General features: G+C 31.6%; 2 protein-coding genes and 1 long non-coding RNA gene across 5 annotated transcripts; all 3 read right to left on the bottom strand.

Annotated features, from left to right (window-relative positions):
• Positions 1-289: 289 nt before the first annotated feature.
• Positions 290-2,325, bottom strand: LOC131652201 (uncharacterized). The gene is made up of 4 exons (XM_058922000.1): positions 1,536-2,325; positions 1,128-1,449; positions 942-1,023; positions 290-745 (listed from the first exon to the last, which is right to left on the bottom strand). The coding sequence occupies exons 1-4, from the start codon at positions 2,125-2,127 to the stop codon at positions 542-544; spliced, it is 1,200 nt and encodes a 399-aa protein (XP_058777983.1). The 5' UTR covers positions 2,128-2,325; the 3' UTR covers positions 290-541.
• A 3,436-nt stretch (positions 2,326-5,761) lies between these two features.
• LOC131646873 (uncharacterized) lies at positions 5,762-7,785 on the bottom strand. Of its 3 annotated transcripts, XR_009297657.1 has the most exons (5): positions 7,495-7,785; positions 6,952-7,215; positions 6,668-6,846; positions 6,390-6,484; positions 5,762-6,120 (listed from the first exon to the last, which is right to left on the bottom strand). It is a non-coding gene; the product is annotated as an uncharacterized LOC131646873 (long non-coding RNA). The 3 variants fall into 3 exon arrangements; XR_009297658.1 differs by having other exon boundaries at positions 5,762-6,484; positions 6,668-6,782; positions 6,908-7,215; XR_009297656.1 differs by having other exon boundaries at positions 5,762-6,484; positions 7,495-7,783.
• Positions 7,786-19,124: 11,339 nt separating this feature from the next.
• On the bottom strand, positions 19,125-20,738 carry LOC131646871 (uncharacterized). Its single transcript, XM_058916817.1, has 2 exons — positions 20,385-20,738; positions 19,125-19,357 (listed from the first exon to the last, which is right to left on the bottom strand). The coding sequence occupies exons 1-2, from the start codon at positions 20,676-20,678 to the stop codon at positions 19,157-19,159; spliced, it is 495 nt and encodes a 164-aa protein (XP_058772800.1). The 5' UTR covers positions 20,679-20,738; the 3' UTR covers positions 19,125-19,156.
• Between the last annotated feature and the right edge of the window lie 603 nt (positions 20,739-21,341).

The raw sequence follows: 21,341 nt of genomic DNA, 5'->3' as shown, positions 1-21,341 counted from the left end.
TGAAAGTGTTGATGATCTGGAATAAACTAGCAGTCTCTTTTCCCATTATGAATCATTGTGCAGATAAATCGACTGTCTTTTTCAACCATCTTTTGCAGTGCATACCTATTTAGTGCAAGATGCGAAAAGCACGTTCTAGGCACCTTAAATTGACAATGGTAATTTAAACCCCAACAATCCAAATTACCTTAAATTGACAATGCTTATTTAAACCCCAACAATCCAAATTATTTGACCTGTATAATTTGAATCCCTGCATTATGGACCAGTAGTGTATAGGAAAAGCAAGTTCTACGTAGGAATTATCCTGATTTTTATATAAGCAGCACGTATGTAAGGCTCTCTGCCTCATCGGCAATTTTAAAATACAACAAATGGTATTAAGAAAATGCACAGTTGACTATTTATGGATATATGTGAAGTGCAAAAGGCTTTACCAACTGGGTTTGTGAATTGAAATATGATATTTCTAACAGGTTTTCCTGAAAAAACGCTATAAAAAACTACAATGAACATGTGGTTGGGGTGTCTATGGGATTGATCACAGAGCTTGGCTGGTGAAGCAGCTGTTTGGAAACCATATTTTGCCATATTTTGCTGATGAAAATACTTTCCAAGTCTTGGAAACATGTTGCTCCTGTTGATCTGGTGTTAAGCTTCTCATCTTTTCAGCTTTCATCTGAGCCCTTCTTAGCTTGCTTAGAATCTTATCCATCGATGAGGATTTCTTCTTTTCCAATTTCATCTGTGTCAAACACTTCCATAATCAGCAAGAGGACTAAAGATGCTTTTGCTATAGTCACTACTAATGTATTATTGACTGTATATTCCCATATATTTATCAACTTTTCTTAATGACTATATGATACTACTTTTATGTGGTTTACGAAATTGAGTTGCATTAGGAACAAACACCATATGTAAATACTCACTATACACACCTCAAGTTTTTGTATTGCAGCTTCAGCCTTTGCTTTCTGCAAGCTTTCCCATGCAGTGATTTTAGCTTCATCTCTCTCAAACCTGCGTCAAAATGAAGGCTCATCGATAAATACATAAACAGAACAACAGAATTTCCCCTCTTAAACCCATTCAATGAACAAGATAGTATCTAATGTGTAACATACTTGGAACTGGAAGTGTCCAAACTTGACTCTTCAATATCCAAACCTGAAACTTTGCCTTCTGTACCACTTTTCTTTAGCTTGGATGCATAACAAGTCTTAGACCCCTTAATAACATTAGCCTCACAATCTACCTGAACATCTCTGATCTCTAACTTTTCTGAATGAAAACTTTTTTGATTCATGGCCAGAATCGGGGAAGACGATTTCGGAGACGAATGGTCCTCATTTTCGGTCTCTGGAGAGCTCATTTGAGTCCCTCTATCGATTTTCGACATAGGAGACATCACAGTCCCCTCATTCTTACTTCCATCGCATTTCTCATCTGTAATAAAAAATTATACATCTTGTAATTCATTTACGCATAAAAGTAACATGGTTATATGGTAATTGAAAACAAGAAGTTCATACCATGAGAATTAGGCGAAGACGGGTCAGAAAGCAGTTCTGACCACGAAGGCGCGTTCATCCCCGACAAAACATCAACACCATTCTCATTAACCACTGAACCACTATCTTCATCATCATAACGCGGAGCATACAAATTATCATGTCCATAATAATGATGAACAGAAACAACATCTGGTGCCAACACACCAGTTGTAAAAGGAGAATTCATCATCAAGTTCTTCACCACCAAACCATTCCGCAGCGGAATTGCAGGCGAATAGTTCGAGTAATAAGCCGTTCCTTGAGGCAAAATAGGACCACTTTTTGACTTGGTTCCTCTCTGATGTTGCACATAGCCTGAACCTGAAACTGAAACTGGACTACAAATCCATCTTTCTGCATCATCCCATTTAGAAGGCACTGTTCTTCCACTGTTGAAAGGTGAAAAACCAGCCACAAAGCCTTGTTTTCTGTTGCTGCTGCTGCTGCTGTTACTTGTTGTTGATTGCAACAAAACCCTCTCTGAATTCCAACTCTTTTGATTCTCAATGTTTTTCTCCCTTGGACTTAGGAAAGAACCTAGCTTCTGAGATGTACCAGAGTTCTTCTTCATTGCAGCTTGCAAAACCCTCTTGTGTAGTTAACACTTAACACCATATGATAGAAAATGTTGAATTTAGATACTTAACCAAGATTGATTAAGCTGCTAAACGTGTGTTATGTATAGACTAATCAATCTTTGTCAAGTGGCAATTATAGAAGTCGGTTATAAGTGACATGTTATGTTATCATCGAAGAGTAAAAAACAAGAGTTATGTGTGGACAAGTATAGATTGAGATGTTTTTATATAAGTCCAAAACCAATGAAAGAAGCGATTTTGTCAAAGATAGGAAGCATTGCGTTGCGGTGGAATAATAAGCGCGGTGAACGTGGAATTACCAGTTGAATGGGACAAGGACATGAGCTGTGAGACATTGTGCTAAATTGCTTAAAACATGTCCTTGAATTTGTCCTTTTAATGATCAAACAATTGAGTGGGGCTTAAATAAATTTATTAAACAATTCAACCGTCAATGGTAAGTTCTTTTATATATATATATATATATATATATATATATATATATATATATATATATATATATATATATATATATATATATATATATATATATATATATATATATATATATATATATATATACTAGTAAGAAACCCGTGCTATCGCACGGGTCACGTCTGGATTCACATTATATATCTACCATACTATTATTTGTAAAGTTTAAAATCATTCTTCAATTGGTTACCATTGACAAAGTTATAAATACATGCTAATAATATGCATTAACTTTTAAGCATTGATTCATATTCATAACAATATTCAAAACAACAGCAAGAGAAATATTTAAAAGATGGACATTAAAATGAACAATCTCCCGCTGAAATCTTATAGATACGTTTACATCTACCCGTGAATTCAGATGAGTTAACAAAACTCATTTGAAACCAAATGAGTTAATTGTAAAACTACAAAATTTTTCCAAACCTAAAATTTATAACAACTTCCCGTCAAATATCAGTTTTAAATCCTTGTTATTATATTATATTTACAATTTTAACCAACCTACAATATATCTCCGTCAAATTTCAGTTTTAAATGAATATCTAGACTCCATGGTATCTTGAAATTTCAGTTCTAAATTTCGGTTAAATAAAAATATAATAAAATTTTATAAAAATATAACTATGATATTTTCAGTTCTTGTAAATTTTAAAAAAATATAACTATGCAAATTTCTTTAGTAAAGTGATATTGACACAAAAATTAAATTAAATTTTGTTGCAAATAAAACTCCAATTTTTCTTTAAAAACTCAATTTTGATATTGTAATAAAAAAAACAAATGATAATTATGATTAATAATAAAAGACAACATTGATTACTATGAACAATAAAAGAGTATAACATTTTAAATTTATTTTACACTATAAGTCATAAAGTGATCGTTTTCTGCACAAATATGTCTATAAAGTCATAAAGTGATCGTTTTTTGCACAATAAAAAAGTATAACATGTTAAATTTATTTTACACTATAATAAAAAAACATAAAGAGATTTAGTTTCCAATTCAATAATTATAATTAAATTTCATAAAGTGTGATTTGTCTCATAAATAATAATGATTGAACGTTTCAATTTTCAGAATTAAAACTGTTAATAGTTTTGGAATTATAATTTATTGAATAATTATTGTTTATTTAAATTTGAAAATTAGAGTTGGTGTTAAATTATTTTATTATAATAATGCTAATAAATTTTCAAGCTGTAATATTTCATTTCCAAAAGCTAAAAAATTTGATCCCAAGAATGAGAATCAATTTCAAAAAAATCTGATGAAATATTCAAAAACTAAATCAAATCTCATAACTAACTCTTTTCATTCATTTGTCAATTACATTAAGGATCAAAATTACACAAATAGTGGACCAAATACATCAAGCTCAGGGGCTGTTAGGATTTGGATTCCAATCAAACAAAACTATTCCAGAATAAATTAATCAAAATCAGGTTTAAATGGTTAAATTTTATTAGAAGGGGTTAAGTCAATTATCGTATATGATTTTTCATCAAATGTATTATATATTTTTTTTAAAAATTATGTTTAATTAATTGAATCAACTTTTATGGAAACAAAATAATATAGTAAAAAAAGTTCCAGTTGTAGGTCAAAACAAATTTTTAAAAACAAAATCAAATTGTATTTCATTGATTAAATATATTTTTAGAGTGAAGACCCATTTTGGTCCCTCACAAAAACTACAAAACCCAAATTAGTCCTCCACAAAAAATAGGACCCGATTTAATCCCTTACAAAATATAACCGGGTCATATTAGTCCTTCTGGGGATATTTTTTTCAAACCGGTTTTTTCTTCTACTTTTAAACCGTGACTGGACCGCCAAGTCGTATTTTATTTTTCATTTTTCATTTTTTAAATACTAAATTGATTTTTATTTTTAATTTCGATTTTATTTTTAAACAATTCAGATTTTAAAATATAAAAAAAGATAAGATTTGTTCTGAGAAGGAATCGAACTCAAGATTTATAGTAATATTAAACAATTTTGAATTTAAAACAAAAAATATAAATTTTGATACCTACGGGGTCTCAAACCCAAGTCCCTTCAAATTAAATGGCAGTCACTTTATTGTAAATATGAAAAGTAATCTAAGAGGGGTTGCATGAATTAGATTAATTGATATTAGTGAATTTTTCTCGATAATGAATGTTAGCAATGTTTTGATTTTTTTGAAACTATTATAACAATTTCGAAAAAATTAGAACAATATTGCTAACATTCATAATCGAGAAAAATTCACTAATACCGATTAATCTAACTGATTCACCCGCTCTTAAATCACTTTTCATATTTACAGTGAAGTGACTATCATTAAATTTGAAGGGACTTGAGTTTGAGACCTCATGGGTACAAATTTTATATTTTATATTTTAAATTTAGAATTGTTTAATATTATTATAAATCATGCGAATTATTTGTCACAAGTGTACGTTGGCATAGTGGTAAAGGCATAGGATGTGAACTAAATGTCTTAAGTTCGATTCCTTTTTAGAACAAATCTTATCTTTTTTTTGTATTTTAAAATCTGAATTGTTTAAAAATAAAATCGAAATTAAAAATAAAAATCAATTTAGTATTTAAAAAATGAAAAATGAAAAATAAAATACGACTTGGCGGTCCAGTCACGGTTTAAAAGTAGAAGAAAAAATCGGTTTAAAAAAAATTCCCCAGAAGGACTAATATGACCCGGTTATATTTTGTAAGGGATTAAATCGGGTCCTATTTTTTGTGGAGGACTAATTTGGGTTCTGTAGTTTTTGTGAGGGACCAAAATGGGTCTTCACTCATATTTTTAAAAACACACTCAAATTGAATTTCATTAATTAATTTTCCAAAAAGAATTTCCAATTATAGGTCGAAACAAATTTTTAAAATTAAAATTGAATATGATTAATTAATTAGTATTCTAAAATAAAATAATCAAATTTAATTTCATTAATTGATATTCATTAATTATAAATAACACCCATTGCTTACACAAAAAAACATATAATACACACTAAACTCTAAAATAAATAAGGAAAAAATTTATTTTCCATTTAATGGCAGTAGATAAATACATTAAAAAGTAGATAAAATTATTCGAACAAATAATAATATCATGACCGAATTCCTTTTAAAAAATCCAATTTTAACTCATTTAAAAGTCAATGTGGGGAAAGTAAAAATTCTAAAATTTGTTTAATCAAAACAAATGGGACCTCTTATTTCCATATTTGCAAGTGAGTGTCAGTATCATATAGTTTGCAGCCATACTACATTTATTTGGGCATACCCCAATCAGTCTCACAGCCACTCGAAAATTTAGCAAAATCAATGGACCTCTAATCCACCTTAGTAACTGAGGGATATTGCGGTCATTCAACCATCTTGAACTGGCTCAATTTTGAAAAATAGTAAACTGTTATGACTAATTCCAGCAACACCCTCATGTTTCAGGAACTCTATACGTCTTTGGAAAGGCATCCCTACAACAACAACGACAAAAATACTCTTTTAAGATAAAAATTAGCTGATCGAGCACAATGACTTAATCATATTTGCAAAATTTCAAATTACAATAATGAGATAGATATGAAGAGCAAAGAGTTAAAGCAGTATTAAATGAGCAAAGTCATAAATAATATAAAGTAACAATCGATTCATGTCACGTTAGTAAAAAAAGAAATACTAAAGCAAGTGCCAAGTTTTCAATAAAAAAATAAGAACAGATATTTCAAAGTTAAGGACTTGTTACACAATGGGTCAACAAACATGTTTCTCATCCAATTGTTGTTGAGTAACAGACTCATCAAATCCTTCTTTTGGGAGGCTCAAAAGCTCCTTAAGATCCTGCAAGCAGTGAATGGAAGATAAAAATTAGTATAACTAATTAGAACTTATCGCAAATGTATATGTGAACAACCAATACTAATTCTCGTCTAAAAGTGGAGCAAAATTATCAAAGCATGAAGAAATTATCCTAATTATTGAATTTTAAAATTATTGAAAAAAATAATAGTAATAATCATTTACCTTCATAGATATGATTAAAGCAGAAATTTTCTGCAATGCAGAATATTCACCTTCCTTACTTACTTCTTTCTCTTAACTCGTATAACTTCTCCACATCACTTCTATTCTGGTGATTCTGCAGACCAACAAAAATAATAGCGTTGTATATTATGATTTCCCTAATTATTCGGTACATCTACCTGAAAAAAAAACTTATTTTTAGCTATTGTTTTAGTTGTGATAAAATGGATGCTCAATTACCTTGCAATGAAAAGAAGAAATGCAAGCCCAGAATCCCAGATTACCTTGTCGTAGGACTCAATCAACTCAGATGACAACTTTGATATGTTTCATCATCACTAAGAGCATTAGTTTTCATAGCATGCTTGATGATACCAACATCCTTGAGCTTCTTCCTATTGTTCCTCCGGTGCATCATGATTGAGTTTGTCAGCTTCTCAACAATAGGACACTGAGATTTCCAAAACCTCTTCATAGAGTATCTCCCAGCAGTGAAGAATTTTGGTTCCAGCAACTCCAATATAGTCACTCAACGAAACATCAGTGAGCTATCACACCAAAAACAACAAAGTAATCTGAAGTTCAGCTTTGGTTCATACAATTCAACAAACACTTTGTGGGCAGACTAACAAAACAATCAATTTCAAAATCCAATTGGAAGACGATAACAATCCACATCCACAAAAACAAAAACTTAAAAATCATGGAAGACGATCAAGCAAGCAACAGTACATGAAAGAAAATAAAGAAAAAATCATTCAATCATTTGTAACTACAGTTGATGATGATTTCTACAAAGATGGAGATAAATAAAGTTATGAACAAACCTTAAGTTAATCATTGAAGGACAAAAATGGATGGACAGATATATTGATGTTAGGCTTCAAATGGCGTAGAAAGGTAGAGATAAGAGAAGAGAACATTGAATATGCATAGAAAATGATGAGAAGAGGAAATGGTTTAGGATTTTTTTGTCTTCATGCCTCTTGAATACTAAATGGTGCCTTCTTTTCATTTTTCCATTCCAGTCTCGTTTCATATTTTGGAAACTTGGAAAGTGGCTTTTCAGATTTTTGCTTGGAAACGTGAAACAATAAACATGGACAATTAAGAATATTAAATTAAAAATTTAGAATTTAGAAATTAAAACAAAAAATAATATTGCAAGAAAAAATGGTGGAGTGACACATCAGCGATATTAAATACCAAATCAATATAAAGCAAGTAATGTGTAATTAGTCAATTTTACCCTTGTAATTAGATTAATTTTAGCTTTTAATCAGAGGGTTTATAATGTAATTACCAGGTACTTTACATTTTATATATTTATATTGATATATATATTTTTATATATATATATATATATATATATATATATATATATATATATATATATATATATATATATATATATATATATACTAAGACAACATTTCAATTATTTTAGTTATGTTTGGCTATATTTCTAGTGGGTATGAGTGTCTGGAAACTATCTTTAACCTCGATTTTTAAGTAATACGAGACTATTGTAATCGGTTTAGAATAATTGTCCCTCAGTCGAGCCTAAGGGGTATGGTGCGATTATGTGGACATGACCCCTCATTCTAGTGCCAATATTTCTGTTAAATTCAAGTTTATGTCACATCGATTATGAGGTATTGTCTATTTTGGATGTGAAAATCTTCCAACTTTATTCTTTAAAAAATATGTTTTGTTGGATTAAGGTGTATGAAAATTGTGTATAAACTACCTTTACTCTCGAATAAATCAATATAATTCTTTGTTTGCAACGAATTATTAAGAAAAAAATCATGTTAAATGTTTTCTTACTTTATACTTAAAAATTGTTTTTTTATGGTAGTTAGTTGATGATAATTAACATGGCTCAATTTCAACACCACCATCACATGCTCTATATGCATTCAAATGAAAATAGTGTGCATTAAAGAACAATCTCATCTATCGTTGAATTATGACTAGTTTCAATCATGAAGCCATTTTATATAAACAAGTGATTATAAATTTTTTTATGATTAAAAGTAAAACAAGTGTCATATCCTATTAGAACTTACAAGTACCTTATTTTTGACTTTTCTCTAGAAACTATAAATCAAGATTATTTTAATATTACATAAATGGCTTAACAATTATGGTTAGAAGAAGGTAGGATAAGACCACACCGTTCTCACGTGCATAATGAAAGGAAAGTGGCACCAACTTATAATGGTTATTATTCAAACTTTCAAAGTTGATACAGTATGACATATAATCCACTAGTATTTTATGTATTTATTCAAATTATTGTGTGGAGGTTCCCCAACACAATTAACTGTTCCATATAGCTGACAGTTCAATAAGGATTGGAATTTGTGGGGTTATAATGACACATTCATAGTGAAACATGTTCTGTACTAGGTTAATGGTTACCACTGTTGAATTCACCCTATCTACCTATCTATTGCAGAAGCTTAATTAAGTAACTTATTTTTACTTCACTGTATACTGTGGATGAGACTATACCTGACATGAAGATAGAGTCAGTTATCTGTTCTGTATCAGAAAGGAAAAAACATTAACTGTACATTAGAACATAAATTCAATTTACCACCTTAAAATAATTCTTGAAAAAACTTCTTTAGAAAATTCAATACCCATATCGAGAGTCCGACTATATATATATATATATATATATATATATATATATATATATTAGGTAGAGGTGTTCAAAATCAAACTAATCCAATAGAAAACCGCAAACTAAATCAAACCAAACCGAAACCGCAAAAACCGCATTTGGTTCAGATTAGTTTGGGTCATCTTTTAACAAAATTGCACGGTTCGGTTCGGTTTGCGGTTTGTATTTTGTAAACCGAACCAAATCGAATCAAACCGCATTATGTTACCACCTAACTTTTACTTAATTCACATCCAACCCAAACTTAAATTTATTACACCTTAATCTTATGATTACGAACAATTTTCTCATCCTTACACATAGGGGTGATCAAAACCAAACCAACCCAATAGAAAACCGCAAACCAAACCAAACCGAAATCGCAAAAAACCGCATTTGGTCCGGATTAGTTTGGGTCATCTTTTAACAAAACCGCATGGTTCGGTTTGGTTTGCGGTTTGTATTTTATAAACCGAACCAAATCGAATCAAACCACATTATGTTACAACCTAACTTTTACTTAACTCACATCCAACCCAAACTTAAATCTATAATACCTTAATCTTATGATTACGAACAATTTTCTCATCCTTACACATGATTTTAGTCCCTATCTTCTAAAATCTCTAATAGCATTATCGCGTCTTCTTTGCCACATACATCTTCCCTCTTTTTCTATAATCTCTACTCTCTTATATTCTTTCTTTTTCACCTTCTCATTTTTATGCAAATGTTCCCTATTTCAGTTTCGTCCTTATCGCACATCTTCTTCTCTAATCTCTCAACTCTTTTGTTTTTTCTTTTTCACCTTCACTAATCTCTCGTATCTTCTATTTTTTTGTTTCATTCTAATAATTTTTATATTGTTTTATACTATTATTTTATGTTTATTATTCCACTTTTGTCTAATTTAATTTTTACATATTAAATAGAAAGTTATTGTCAAAATATATGACGAGTTTTGTTGTTATTTGATAGTGTATGAAGGTCTAAATACAAAGTTATGTTATCATCTATATGTATATGAATGGTTCAATACAATATTTCTAAAAAACCGAACCAACCGCACCGAACCAAACCACATTAGGTTGGTTTGGTTTGATTCGGATTTTTTTTAAAAGCCAACCGAACCAAACCAAACCGCACGATTTTTTCTCTTGCGGTTCGGATGATTTTTTTCGTCAAAACCGCCCAAACCGCACCGCGAACACCCCTATTAGGGATGGAAAACATGCCCTCCCCGTTTAACTCTGTTCTACAAAAGCACGCAAAAAAATGCGGCGAATGAGACGGGTTAGGTTAGAGTGTGAGTTTAAAATCTTGATCTGTCCTGCATAAAAATAAGGGCGGAGAAAATTCGCGGGTACGGTACCATTTAAGCTTAAAAATCACAAAAAAAATCATGTTAATATTCGCGTCCGTAAAAACCCACAAAAATACAGAGCAAACATATTAGAAAATGCATGCCTAAAACCTTGTCTTACCCTACAAAAAACATGCAGGTAAGACATGTATGTTCAACGGACCGGACCCATTTTACTATCCCTAATATATATAGTTGTAAAATAAATTGGCGGAGTTCGTCCTTTGAATAATAGTCCACCTATATGAATGGTTCGGATTAAACTTGATTCTTAGTGAAATTCTTCTTCCTCTAATTTTGCATGCCTTTTTTTCTTCCAAAAATAACTCAGTTTGAATTTTAGAATTTTTATTGTATTTAGATTAAAAAATATTTAATAAATATTGTGAGTTGTTGTGAAAAACGATGTCAAGCACAAAGTATAATAGGGAATTAGGAAAAACAAGAAGAACAATAAGGATTGATTATAACTGTTATTCTTTCCTTTTTCTTTAAAACAAGATTACAAGTTACAAGAATAACAAACAACCCTTTCACCATAAATTAGAATTTGCAGTATGCAATGATTAGAGACTAGTATTATATTTATAATAAACCTAATATACTAAACTAATGGGCTTTTTCACAAATATCCATTACAAGCCAACTTAGAGTACAAGCTAACTTAAACAATTGGACATAACAAACAGACCCAATTCGAAATACTAACAATCCTAATATTTCTACACCCACATACTAGAACATATTTCGACTACATTATGTAGGTCTTCGACACAACCTCTGTCGAACCAAAAGCTATCCTTTGACACACTAGAGTTGGATCTAATTCTCACAAATCCCCACCTTGGAACAAACTCTATAACATCAAAAAATAAACTAGCTTTCTTCATGCAGCTTTATCAACTGCTTATAATGGAAAAACTTGCAACTCGACAATGTCTTGATGATCATATCAGCAGCATTGTGATCTGCCGAAACCTTCATCACTTGGACTTCTTCACGCTCGATTACTCCTTTGACGAAGAATCTTCCGTAGTTATGCCTCTTGAGATAAGCATAATTTCAATTGCTTTCTATCTCTTCGAATGTCGATCCCAAGAATCCTGGAAGCAGCTCCCAAATCCTTCATATCGAACTCCTTATTGAGTTCAGCCTTCACCCTCTTTGCATCTTCAACATTGTTGCTTGCTATGTGAATATCATCCACTTAAACAACAAAATAACAAATGAATTACCAGGTAGAAATCTGAAGTAAACGCAAAGATCGAACTGACTTCTAATGAAATTTATGTGTGCCATGAACTTGTCGAATCTCTTATGACCCTCCTTCTTACAATGATAACATCGAATACTAGATGCTTCTCCACTATAAGACTTCAACTGACTTTTACCCTTCTTCTTGTCGAACTTACCATCCTTTCGCAAGAATTTGCTCTTAACAGCCAAACCTTCACCAACAGTCGAAGGTTTATGCTCCTTTCGTTCGTTTATGTATTTAGAATACAAGGCTGATTGAATTTCTTCAAAGGTCAGAGACTCCCTTCCATACAGAAGAGTTTCTTTGAAGTGAGCATGTGATCGAGGCAAAGCACACAACAGTAACAACGCTTGATCTTCATCATCAATCTTCACATCAATATTCTCAAGATCAAGAATCAGCTTGTTGAACATATCCAACTGCTCAGCCAACACTTTATCTTCAATCATCTTGAATGAATACAAAACTTGCTTCAGGTAGATTCGATTTACCAGTGATTTGGTCATGTACAAACATTCAAGTTTCACCCATATCCCTGATGTCATTGTCTCCTTTGATACCTGTCGGAGAACCTTATCACCAAGGCTCAACAAAATTGTGATGTGTGCTTTCTCAATCATGGCCGTCTTCTCTCTATCTGTTAACGCACCGTCCATAGCTGTCACTCCCTTCAATGCTTCCAAACAACCCTGCTGAACCTGTAGGGCTTTCATTTTCAAGCGTCACAGACCGAAATCGTTCACTTCGATGAAATTTTTAATCTCATACTTTGTTGAAGACATCTTCTCCACACTCACCGCACCAATTTGTTGTGAAAAAAATGTCAAGAACAAAGTATAATAGGGAATTAGGGAAAACAAGAAGAACAAGGATTGGTTATAAATGCTATTCTTTCCTTTCTCTTTAAAACAAGATTACAAGTTACATGAATAACAAATAACTCTCTCACCCTAAATTAAGATTTGTAGTATGCAATGATGTGAGACTAGTATATGCTATTTATAATATACCTAACATACTAAACTAATGGGATTTTTCACAAATATCCATTACAAGCCAACTTAGGGTACAAGATAACTTAAACAATTGGACATAAAAAACAGACCCAATTGAAAATACTAAAAACCCTAATATTTCTACACCTACATACTAGAACACACTTCGACTAAAGTATGTAGGTCTTCGACACAATATCTATTGAACCACAAGCTACCCTTCGACACAATAGAGTTCGATCCAATTCTCACATGAGTGATATGTAAAAATTAAAATTTAATTAAAAACATGATAAAGTTACAGTATATTGAAATACAAGTTTTATTTTAGAAGAACATGATTTTAACAAAACATTTATTTAAAGAAAATATGTTGTGGTTTAAATAGAATTCTCTAGAGCTAATATTCTATGTAGTCAAGATAAAATATGGAAAGATGCAATGGATGAAGAAATAGAATCCATCGAAAAGACCGAATCATGGGAACTCGACCCCCCTTCCAAAAGGTCATAAGGCTATTAGTGTCAAGTGGGTGAACAAGAAAAAGAATAATGTCAATGAAGAAATTGGAAGATACAAAATAAGACCAGTTTCAAAGGGCTACACTCAAAAGGCTGGGATTGACTATGATGAGGTATTTGCTCCAGTTACTCGCTTAGAGACCATAAGATAATAGTATATCTAGATGCCCAACATAAGTAGAACATCCACCAAATGGATGTGAAGTATGCCTTCTTGAATGGAGTTTTAGAGGAAGAAGTTTACATCACTACTACGGAAAACCCATTTCACAACAGTTGGAAAAGGGATACCATCATGCATGACATACCGTTGTGTAGTAGCGTGTGGTTGTAACTTCGTTGTTTCAACCATAGACGCGTGACCGTTGTAATAAACTATATAACGCGTTATCTATCACAACAGTTGACGTAAACAACCGCTGTCATAAATATAGTGTCATGGGTTTGATACCCACCTAAAACCAAAATTAAAGCGCATAAAAAAATAACATTTCACCACGATTATAGGTTCCAACCGTTGTTGTAAATGTAAGAGTTTATTATAAAATATGAGATTGCTTGATTTTTCTTGCCCCTCATTAACCATATACAACCATTCAAATAGATTTTTGAGATAATAATCAGAAAAATTAAATTATTCTTGAAAAAATTAAACAATCCAATATTTTTTTGAATTGCATGCTTGTAAGTAAATCATGATTTTCTCTTTAGCCTATAGGATTTGATTCAATCCCAAATACTTCAAAGTAATGTTGATGAATGGATGTTTGTCTGAGTCTTTCACACAAAATTTGATTTCGTCTTCTTTTCTGGTTTATTTTTCAAACATCAAGATTTGTGTAAAAGACGCAGACTATAATCCATTTATCAACATTGTTTTGAAGAATTTGTGGCATTCAATGAAATTCTATACCCTAAAGAGGAAATTATGAATTACAAGATGCATGCAATTCGAAAAAACATTGGATCGTCTAAGTTGATTTTCAAGAATAATTTAATTTTTTTTAATTATTATCTCAAAAATCTATTTAAATGAATGCAAGTTCAATGAGGGATTAGTGAAACAAGCAATCACATATGATATAAAAAACTCACCAACAATATTTATTAGCAAAAACATCAATTAATTAACATAGATTGGGGAGAATTTAATAATTAACCATTTCTCGAAGCTTTAAGTGATAAGTAAAGAACCATAACCACTTGATAGCTGCACATGAAAAATCATTTATTAACATAAAACACAAAACAACATCAACAACAACTAGAACATAAACAACATTTATTAACAACATACATACCCTTAATTGAAAAAATGATTATCTCATAATGAAGTTGAAGTTGATCTACTTGTGTTACTATGAAAAAAATACAAAGAGGATGAATAGTTCCATCCTCCTTGTATTTTTTTCTCATACTATGTGAACCACAAACCATCATGTGAACCACAACCATACTATGTGAATTTGAATCCTATAAACACTATAATAAGACAACATATTAACATAAACTAGCATGACATTGTAATCCAATAAAATTTATCAACATGCATAACAATTGTACATCCCAGATATATTCATCAAGGTCGAGGAATGAATCCGGATAAAAAAGTAAATACGGGTCAAAACCTATAGACCGGATCCGACTACTCAGTCAAGTCTTGCCGGGGTGTGACCCAGGGTTGGCACTGAATAATGCTTCTAGGTATAAGCCCGATACCATACAACGAATTTATAGGAAGTCGAATCCGAGGAGAGCAAGAGGTGTAACTATGACCTAATGATAAGAAAAACGTTACAAGTCATTAATGGACGGTTACAAACGTTACAGGTCATTATGGGAGGTTACGGATTTTACGCAATAGATTTAATAGCCATTAGACCAAGGATTATCCTATATAAAGGGTCCTTGGAGAATGGAAAAGGGAGCTGAAAATATTGACAATAAAGACATACATCAAACTCATATAGGGGCTCCCACAAGAGGGATAAGTAAGACATTCATCTTGGGTCAAAACACACCACTTTCATAGCATCCAAATCCCCCAAAATCCTACAGAAATCTACCACATTGAGGCTCCCCTATTCCTATAGAGAAGTCACTCAGTTTAATGTTTTTCGCATGAACAACAATAACATCAACATAACAACAACATACACGAAGAAGAGACAATATGGAAAAATATTTTTCAACAACAACAACAAGCAATAATAAAACATGAAAAATATTTGTCAACAACAACAACAAGCAACAACAAAACATGTCATGTATGTCAAGATTAAAAATGAAGATATCTTGATTGTGTGCATATACGTGGATGACTTAATCTTCACACGAAGTTATACAAATATGTTTGAAGAATTCAAGAAAGTTATGATTAAGGAGTTTGAGATGAATGATATTAGACTAGTATCACACTATCTTTGCATAGAAGTAAAACAGAAGAAAAAAAGAATCTTTATTTTCCAAGAGAGATACACAAAGGAGATGCTTAAAAGGTTTAACATGGATAGTTGAAAACCATTTAACACACCAATGGAGTATGGATTTAAGTTATCAAAATGTGATAAAGTAGAAAAGGTGGATGATACATATTTCAAGATTTTAGTTGGGAGTTTGCAGTATTTAACATGCACAAGACAAGATATTCTATACACTATGAGATTCATTAGTCGACACATGGAGAATCCAACTATTACTCGTCTTTAGTTTGCAAAAAGAATTCTCTGCTATATCAAGGGTACAATGTACTTTGGCTTATGATTTTCGTTAGATAAGGACTATAAGCTAGTTGATTACAATGATAATGATTGTGCTAGAGATAGAGATGATTGATAGAGAACCAGTAGCGTGTGTTCTTCTTGGGAAACACAACTTTCACTTAGATGTCGAAGAAACAACCAATTTCTCACTTTCAACTTATGAAGCAGAATGAGTAACAACTACATCATATGTTTGTCATGTCGTTTGGCTTAGGAATCTCTTGAAATAACTTGGAATGTCACAAGAGGAACTGACCAAGATTTTTGTGGATAATAAGTCAGCCACAACTCTTGCAAAGAATCCTATTTTTTTATGACAATAGCAAACCTATTGATACGAGTTATCACTACATAAGGGAGTTAATACAGAGAAAAGATTTATAGGCTGAATATGTGAAGTCTCAACATAAAGTAGCTGCCATCTTTATGAAACCACTCAAGCATGAAAACTTTATCAATTTAAGAGGCTTACTTGGAATGAAAAATCAAGTTTAACAGGGGGTGTTGAATTATAAACACGATTTGATCCATTGCGCTAATAATGTGTTTGGCTCATTTGTTAGTCTTAGTGGTATAGTCCAAAGAAAATTCTAGAGATATGTTGAAGTAAATTAGTGGAGTCATAATAATAAATGTAAGTAGTAGAGAGAAGTGTATAGAATTATTTCTCTTTTGAAGCGTCTAAATTACTCTATGGGTGTATGTAGAGATTTTCGTTATAGTCTATAAATAAGGGAAAAATTATCATTTATAAACCAAGAACTGGAAACAAGTAAACAAACTTGTAAAGTATATTCTCATTAGAAGTTGCCTATGTTTGGAATTTATTAAAAATTATGGAAGAAAATTACGGTGGATAAAAGCTACTAATAATAGCTTCTGAAAATCACAGTGGAAGGGCTCCAAACGTGAGGTGGCAGTAGTGGACCGTGTTTCCAAACACACAAGTTATCGTTCTTTCAAATAGTTATTCTTCCAAATAGTCTTTTCCTTTTCCAACCCGTTGACTCAGCCTGCTTTGGATCCATCTCAAAATACCGCGAACACGAGTGATCAAAAATATATTTTTGGTCTAGATCTAAAATATCATAAGAGTAGAAACATTAGTAGTTTAACACAGCCCCAAAGAGATCTACCTCGAAAGCTGAACCAAGAAAATGATACCAACAATAGTTGCTTCTTTTCCCGCATCTTCGATCTATATTATTAGAGGTCGGCGTTGATAAGGTGGTTGATCTTGTACATATGAATTTCCATGTTGCAATGGTGGTTTGTATAATGTACGTGGCCAAGTTGAGTACTCTGACCTACATGATGTTTAATGCGGATGAAGATTCTCCTCCTCAAATAAACATATTGAATATGATCTTTTCAAAGCCTATAGTGAGAGGACAAACTTCAAACCATTAGAGTTGAAATATGAAAGATCCCTATTGTTGACAAAGATGAGAAAATACTTTGTTCCTTTGGTTTAAAAATGGACCTTACCAAAATGCAGTAGAGCCTTAAACTTGTCACAAAGATGTAGAAGGACTACAAGATCAAATTCATTCTCTTTCTGATGAAAATTTTATTTCTAATGCATGGGGATATGTCCTTTCAGAAGAGAAGAAGGGTTTTGATATGATAATCACCGTTAGAGACTCAAAAAGAGGATCATATTCCTCGAGGAAAACAACAAGAACTTGGTGAAAGATTATGACTAAGTCGTGGATGCTATCCACAAGGTCAACTCTCACTGTTTTGTATTGGCTATCGCCCAAATATGTTTTATGAACCTTGAAGTTAAACTAGGTACATCGAGTATGTGCTATTAAAAAAACGTCAAGGATGGAAAAATAATTTGAAGATGAGTGTTAAGAGGATTTTGTTGACATTATTATCTAACGGTACTCAGACGTTAATCATTCTCTGTCAGGAATTCGTTATAGGACATAAACACCTTCTGATATGCTTTATCTCCTAGGATCCGTTGATCTGATATCATGCAGATTGCCTAGGATCCACGACATAATGACTGCGTCAATTAGCCATCATGGTCCGTTGTAATCACAATTGGTTGGAAACCGTTCTAGAAACATGTTGCATTTAGTTGTGGGCTTGTGGCCAAGATGTGTTGAGTGAAGGGATGTGGTATAAATAAATTCAAATGTGGGTGCTTAATAAAGATACTAGAAATTGTCATGTGAATTGCTAAGAAGCTGTTGCATGATAAACACGTTTTGTTTGGATGAAATTCATTGAAAAATATTACGATTCAATGATCGATGTCGATGTCTTTCAAAAAGATTATCCAAATATATCTCTTTTGCAATACATGAGTTAACCCCACCCATTTGGATGAAATTGTGTTTATTATTTATCACTATGGATTCATGAGTTAACCCCATCTTTTTTTTTAGTTTATTCTCTCAGATAATTTTTTTAATGTTAATTTAATATATTAGTTTTTAACAATTATCTAATCGGTGAAATAATATGATGTGATTCATGTATAACTTTATTATTACATTAACCCTAGATATCAATTAAACTCAATTTCATTTCTTCAATCAAACCAAATTAATAATTTATAAACTCATTGTTGAGTTGAGGTTGACATTGTCAAATGTTGATTGATTTAGTGGAGCAATCATATGTGAATTTGTGTAGAATCAAAAAGGAATTGAATCAAAGCATAAAAGACAAAGGAATTGAATCAAAAGTTCCATGAACTATATGCTGCAGTCACAAGTTGAGTAACATTTTAACATGCAATTCTATCAATAGTTGCTTTCCTTTGCTACACCGAGTGAATCATTTGTGGCAATAATACTAAAAGAAATTACAAACTGAAAAGTAAAGATACTCATAAATTCATAAGAACATAAAACCCTTTTTTTCTTTTCTTAGTTGTTGAAAATTGATAGAAAAACCCTAACCCATATAATAAGGACACATTTGGTGACACTTGTTGGCCATTTCAAGATCCGCCTTGACAACTCCAACCATTCCATCTCCAATAGGATATTTCATTTTGAGATGTACTATCGAGATCACTGCTTCCAAATAAGCAACAACAGGCATGCCAATAACAACATTATAAACAGACCATGAATCAATAACCAAATACCGTACCTTCATCATCTTAGCTAGAGGTGTCAATTTAAGGGGCCAAAAAATTTGAGCCCTAACCCACTTAATAAAAGGGCTTAAAAAAATCTGAGAATAATAGGCCCTCAAATATGTAGGCCCTAAAAATACAAGGCCCCAAAATAAAGAAGGGGCCCAAGGCCCCAAATTAAAAATTAAAAATTTCTTTTATAATAAAAATAAAATTTTAATTTTGATAAATAATATACCATCAATTCTCAATCTAAATTTAAGATTAAATTATACTTAGAATGAATAATGCTATATTATTTGGTGGCTCATTATTATGTGCAGGATATACATTTTGAGACTAAGCCATGTAGAACATGTCCATACACCAATTTTGTTATTTAATTTTATTATATCAGAAACAAGATATAAGATATAGGCAAATTACATTTGATCAACTAACTCCTACTATTATCATAGTTTATTAGCATATAATAGTTCTCAAAGGTGGACTAAAGGCATGGATTGAGAAATATTCTACTAATATATTCCATTCTCCATATTAGCTAATCCTTAATCAAACAATATCAATCTTTAATCACTCAAATCCAGCTAGAAAATATTATGCAATTATATACCATCTACCAAAATTAAATTAGAGCATTTAAACACAAGTATATCATATCAAATCCACTTAAACATATAACACAGAGAAACAAAGGTTAAACAAAATTTATAAATTGGGCTCAACATAATGTTTGGGGTTCTACCATATTGGACTCAATATTAATAGACTTAGGAGTTCTATCATAATGTTACTGTTTATGCATAATGACCCTGTAATCCTATTTTACAAATTACAAGAATACTAATTCATATTGGAACAAAAAATGAAATTTTTGAAACAAAATAAGGCCCCCTCAATAGGGCCCAAAAATAACACATTAATTAAGGGGCCTAAAATTATAGGGCCTAAAAAATTTCTCATCAACAAGAGGCTTAATTAAGTGGGGCTTTAGTGGGGCTAAAAAATAAGGGCTTTGAATAATTGGGCTTATTTGACAGCTCTAATCTTAGCATTCTCTCCTTTGCCAAATGTAGTGTCCAAATCGATGTATCCTTTCACTGGTACACCATCTCCAGTATTACCCTTGAGATAAGCTTGGAATGGTTTCAGCATTGTCTCTGATAGTCCCATCCTCAAGAAAGCGGACATGTAGAGAACGTTGGCTTGACTGGTTTCATTGACGGAGACTCTTAAAACAGTGTTGTTGTTGATTTGAACTTTGATTACCATGGGAAGAGCAACACTGGTTCCTGTGAATGTGCGGTCGCTGTTAGAAAATGAGATTGGCATGTTTTCTGGTTTAGGAATGTCGCTGCTACCATGGTTCCAGCTAGGTTTGTAATTGTAACCCTCCATCTTCGATGTGAAAGTGCTAGGTTACGTTGAAAACTCTTTTTTGGTAATAGGTTAGGTTTAAATCTTGAAGGTGTGTATATATGGCTGTAAATATGGGCTACCCAGCTCTAAACGGGCGGGTCCTGGGTTTTTTAGGGTTGGGCCAAAAAGACTATGTATAATATGGGCTCGAGATTTACTACTCGAGTCCGGCCCTAGATGGGCTTCGGGCTACTCGGCCCTAATTGAGTTTTTTTATTTAAAAAAAATTAAAATAAAAACTCCATAATATTTATTATAAATAAAATTAAAAATTATGTTATCTTAAACATAATACATTTTTAAGTATTATATTATCTCTTATAAATACTATAATGTATTTCTAAATACAATATATGTCTAAGTTGTATAAAATAATACTTGAATACTTATTATAAGAGAAAAACTAATATAATACAATGAAAAAATGTTGATTATATTAATGTATAATATTTAAAAGAGAGATTGAATAAAATAGTGATAAAATTTAGTGAAGTGAAAAAATCAATATGCTATTTTGAAGTAAGATAATATAAATATTAATATATTTTTTAAAATTTTATAATTATGTGGGCCTAA

Source organism: Vicia villosa, linkage group LG2 (genome assembly GCF_029867415.1).
Source record: "Vicia villosa cultivar HV-30 ecotype Madison, WI linkage group LG2, Vvil1.0, whole genome shotgun sequence".
Lineage (NCBI taxonomy): Eukaryota > Viridiplantae > Streptophyta > Magnoliopsida > Fabales > Fabaceae > Vicia > Vicia villosa.
This window is presented reverse-complemented; position numbering and strand designations above follow the sequence as displayed.

What these genes read in the sequence shown, in the direction of transcription:
- LOC131652201 (XM_058922000.1), bottom strand. Translation starts at nt 2,127, where the DNA reads ATGAAGAAGAACTCTGGTACATCTCAGAAGCTAGGTTCTTTCCTAAGT. An exon ending in TTGGACACTTCCAGTTCCAA is followed by an intron (nt 1,024 to 1,127) that starts GTATGTTACACA and finishes ATTTTGACGCAG; the next exon opens with GTTTGAGAGAGATGAAGCTA. An exon ending in CTGCAATACAAAAACTTGAG is followed by an intron (nt 746 to 941) that starts GTGTGTATAGTG and finishes TGTTTGACACAG; the next exon opens with ATGAAATTGGAAAAGAAGAA.
- LOC131646871 (XM_058916817.1), bottom strand. Translation starts at nt 20,678, where the DNA reads ATGCCAATCTCATTTTCTAACAGCGACCGCACATTCACAGGAACCAGT. An exon ending in AGAATGCTAAGATTAGAGCT is followed by an intron (nt 19,358 to 20,384) that starts GTCAAATAAGCC and finishes AAGATGATGAAG; the next exon opens with GTACGGTATTTGGTTATTGA.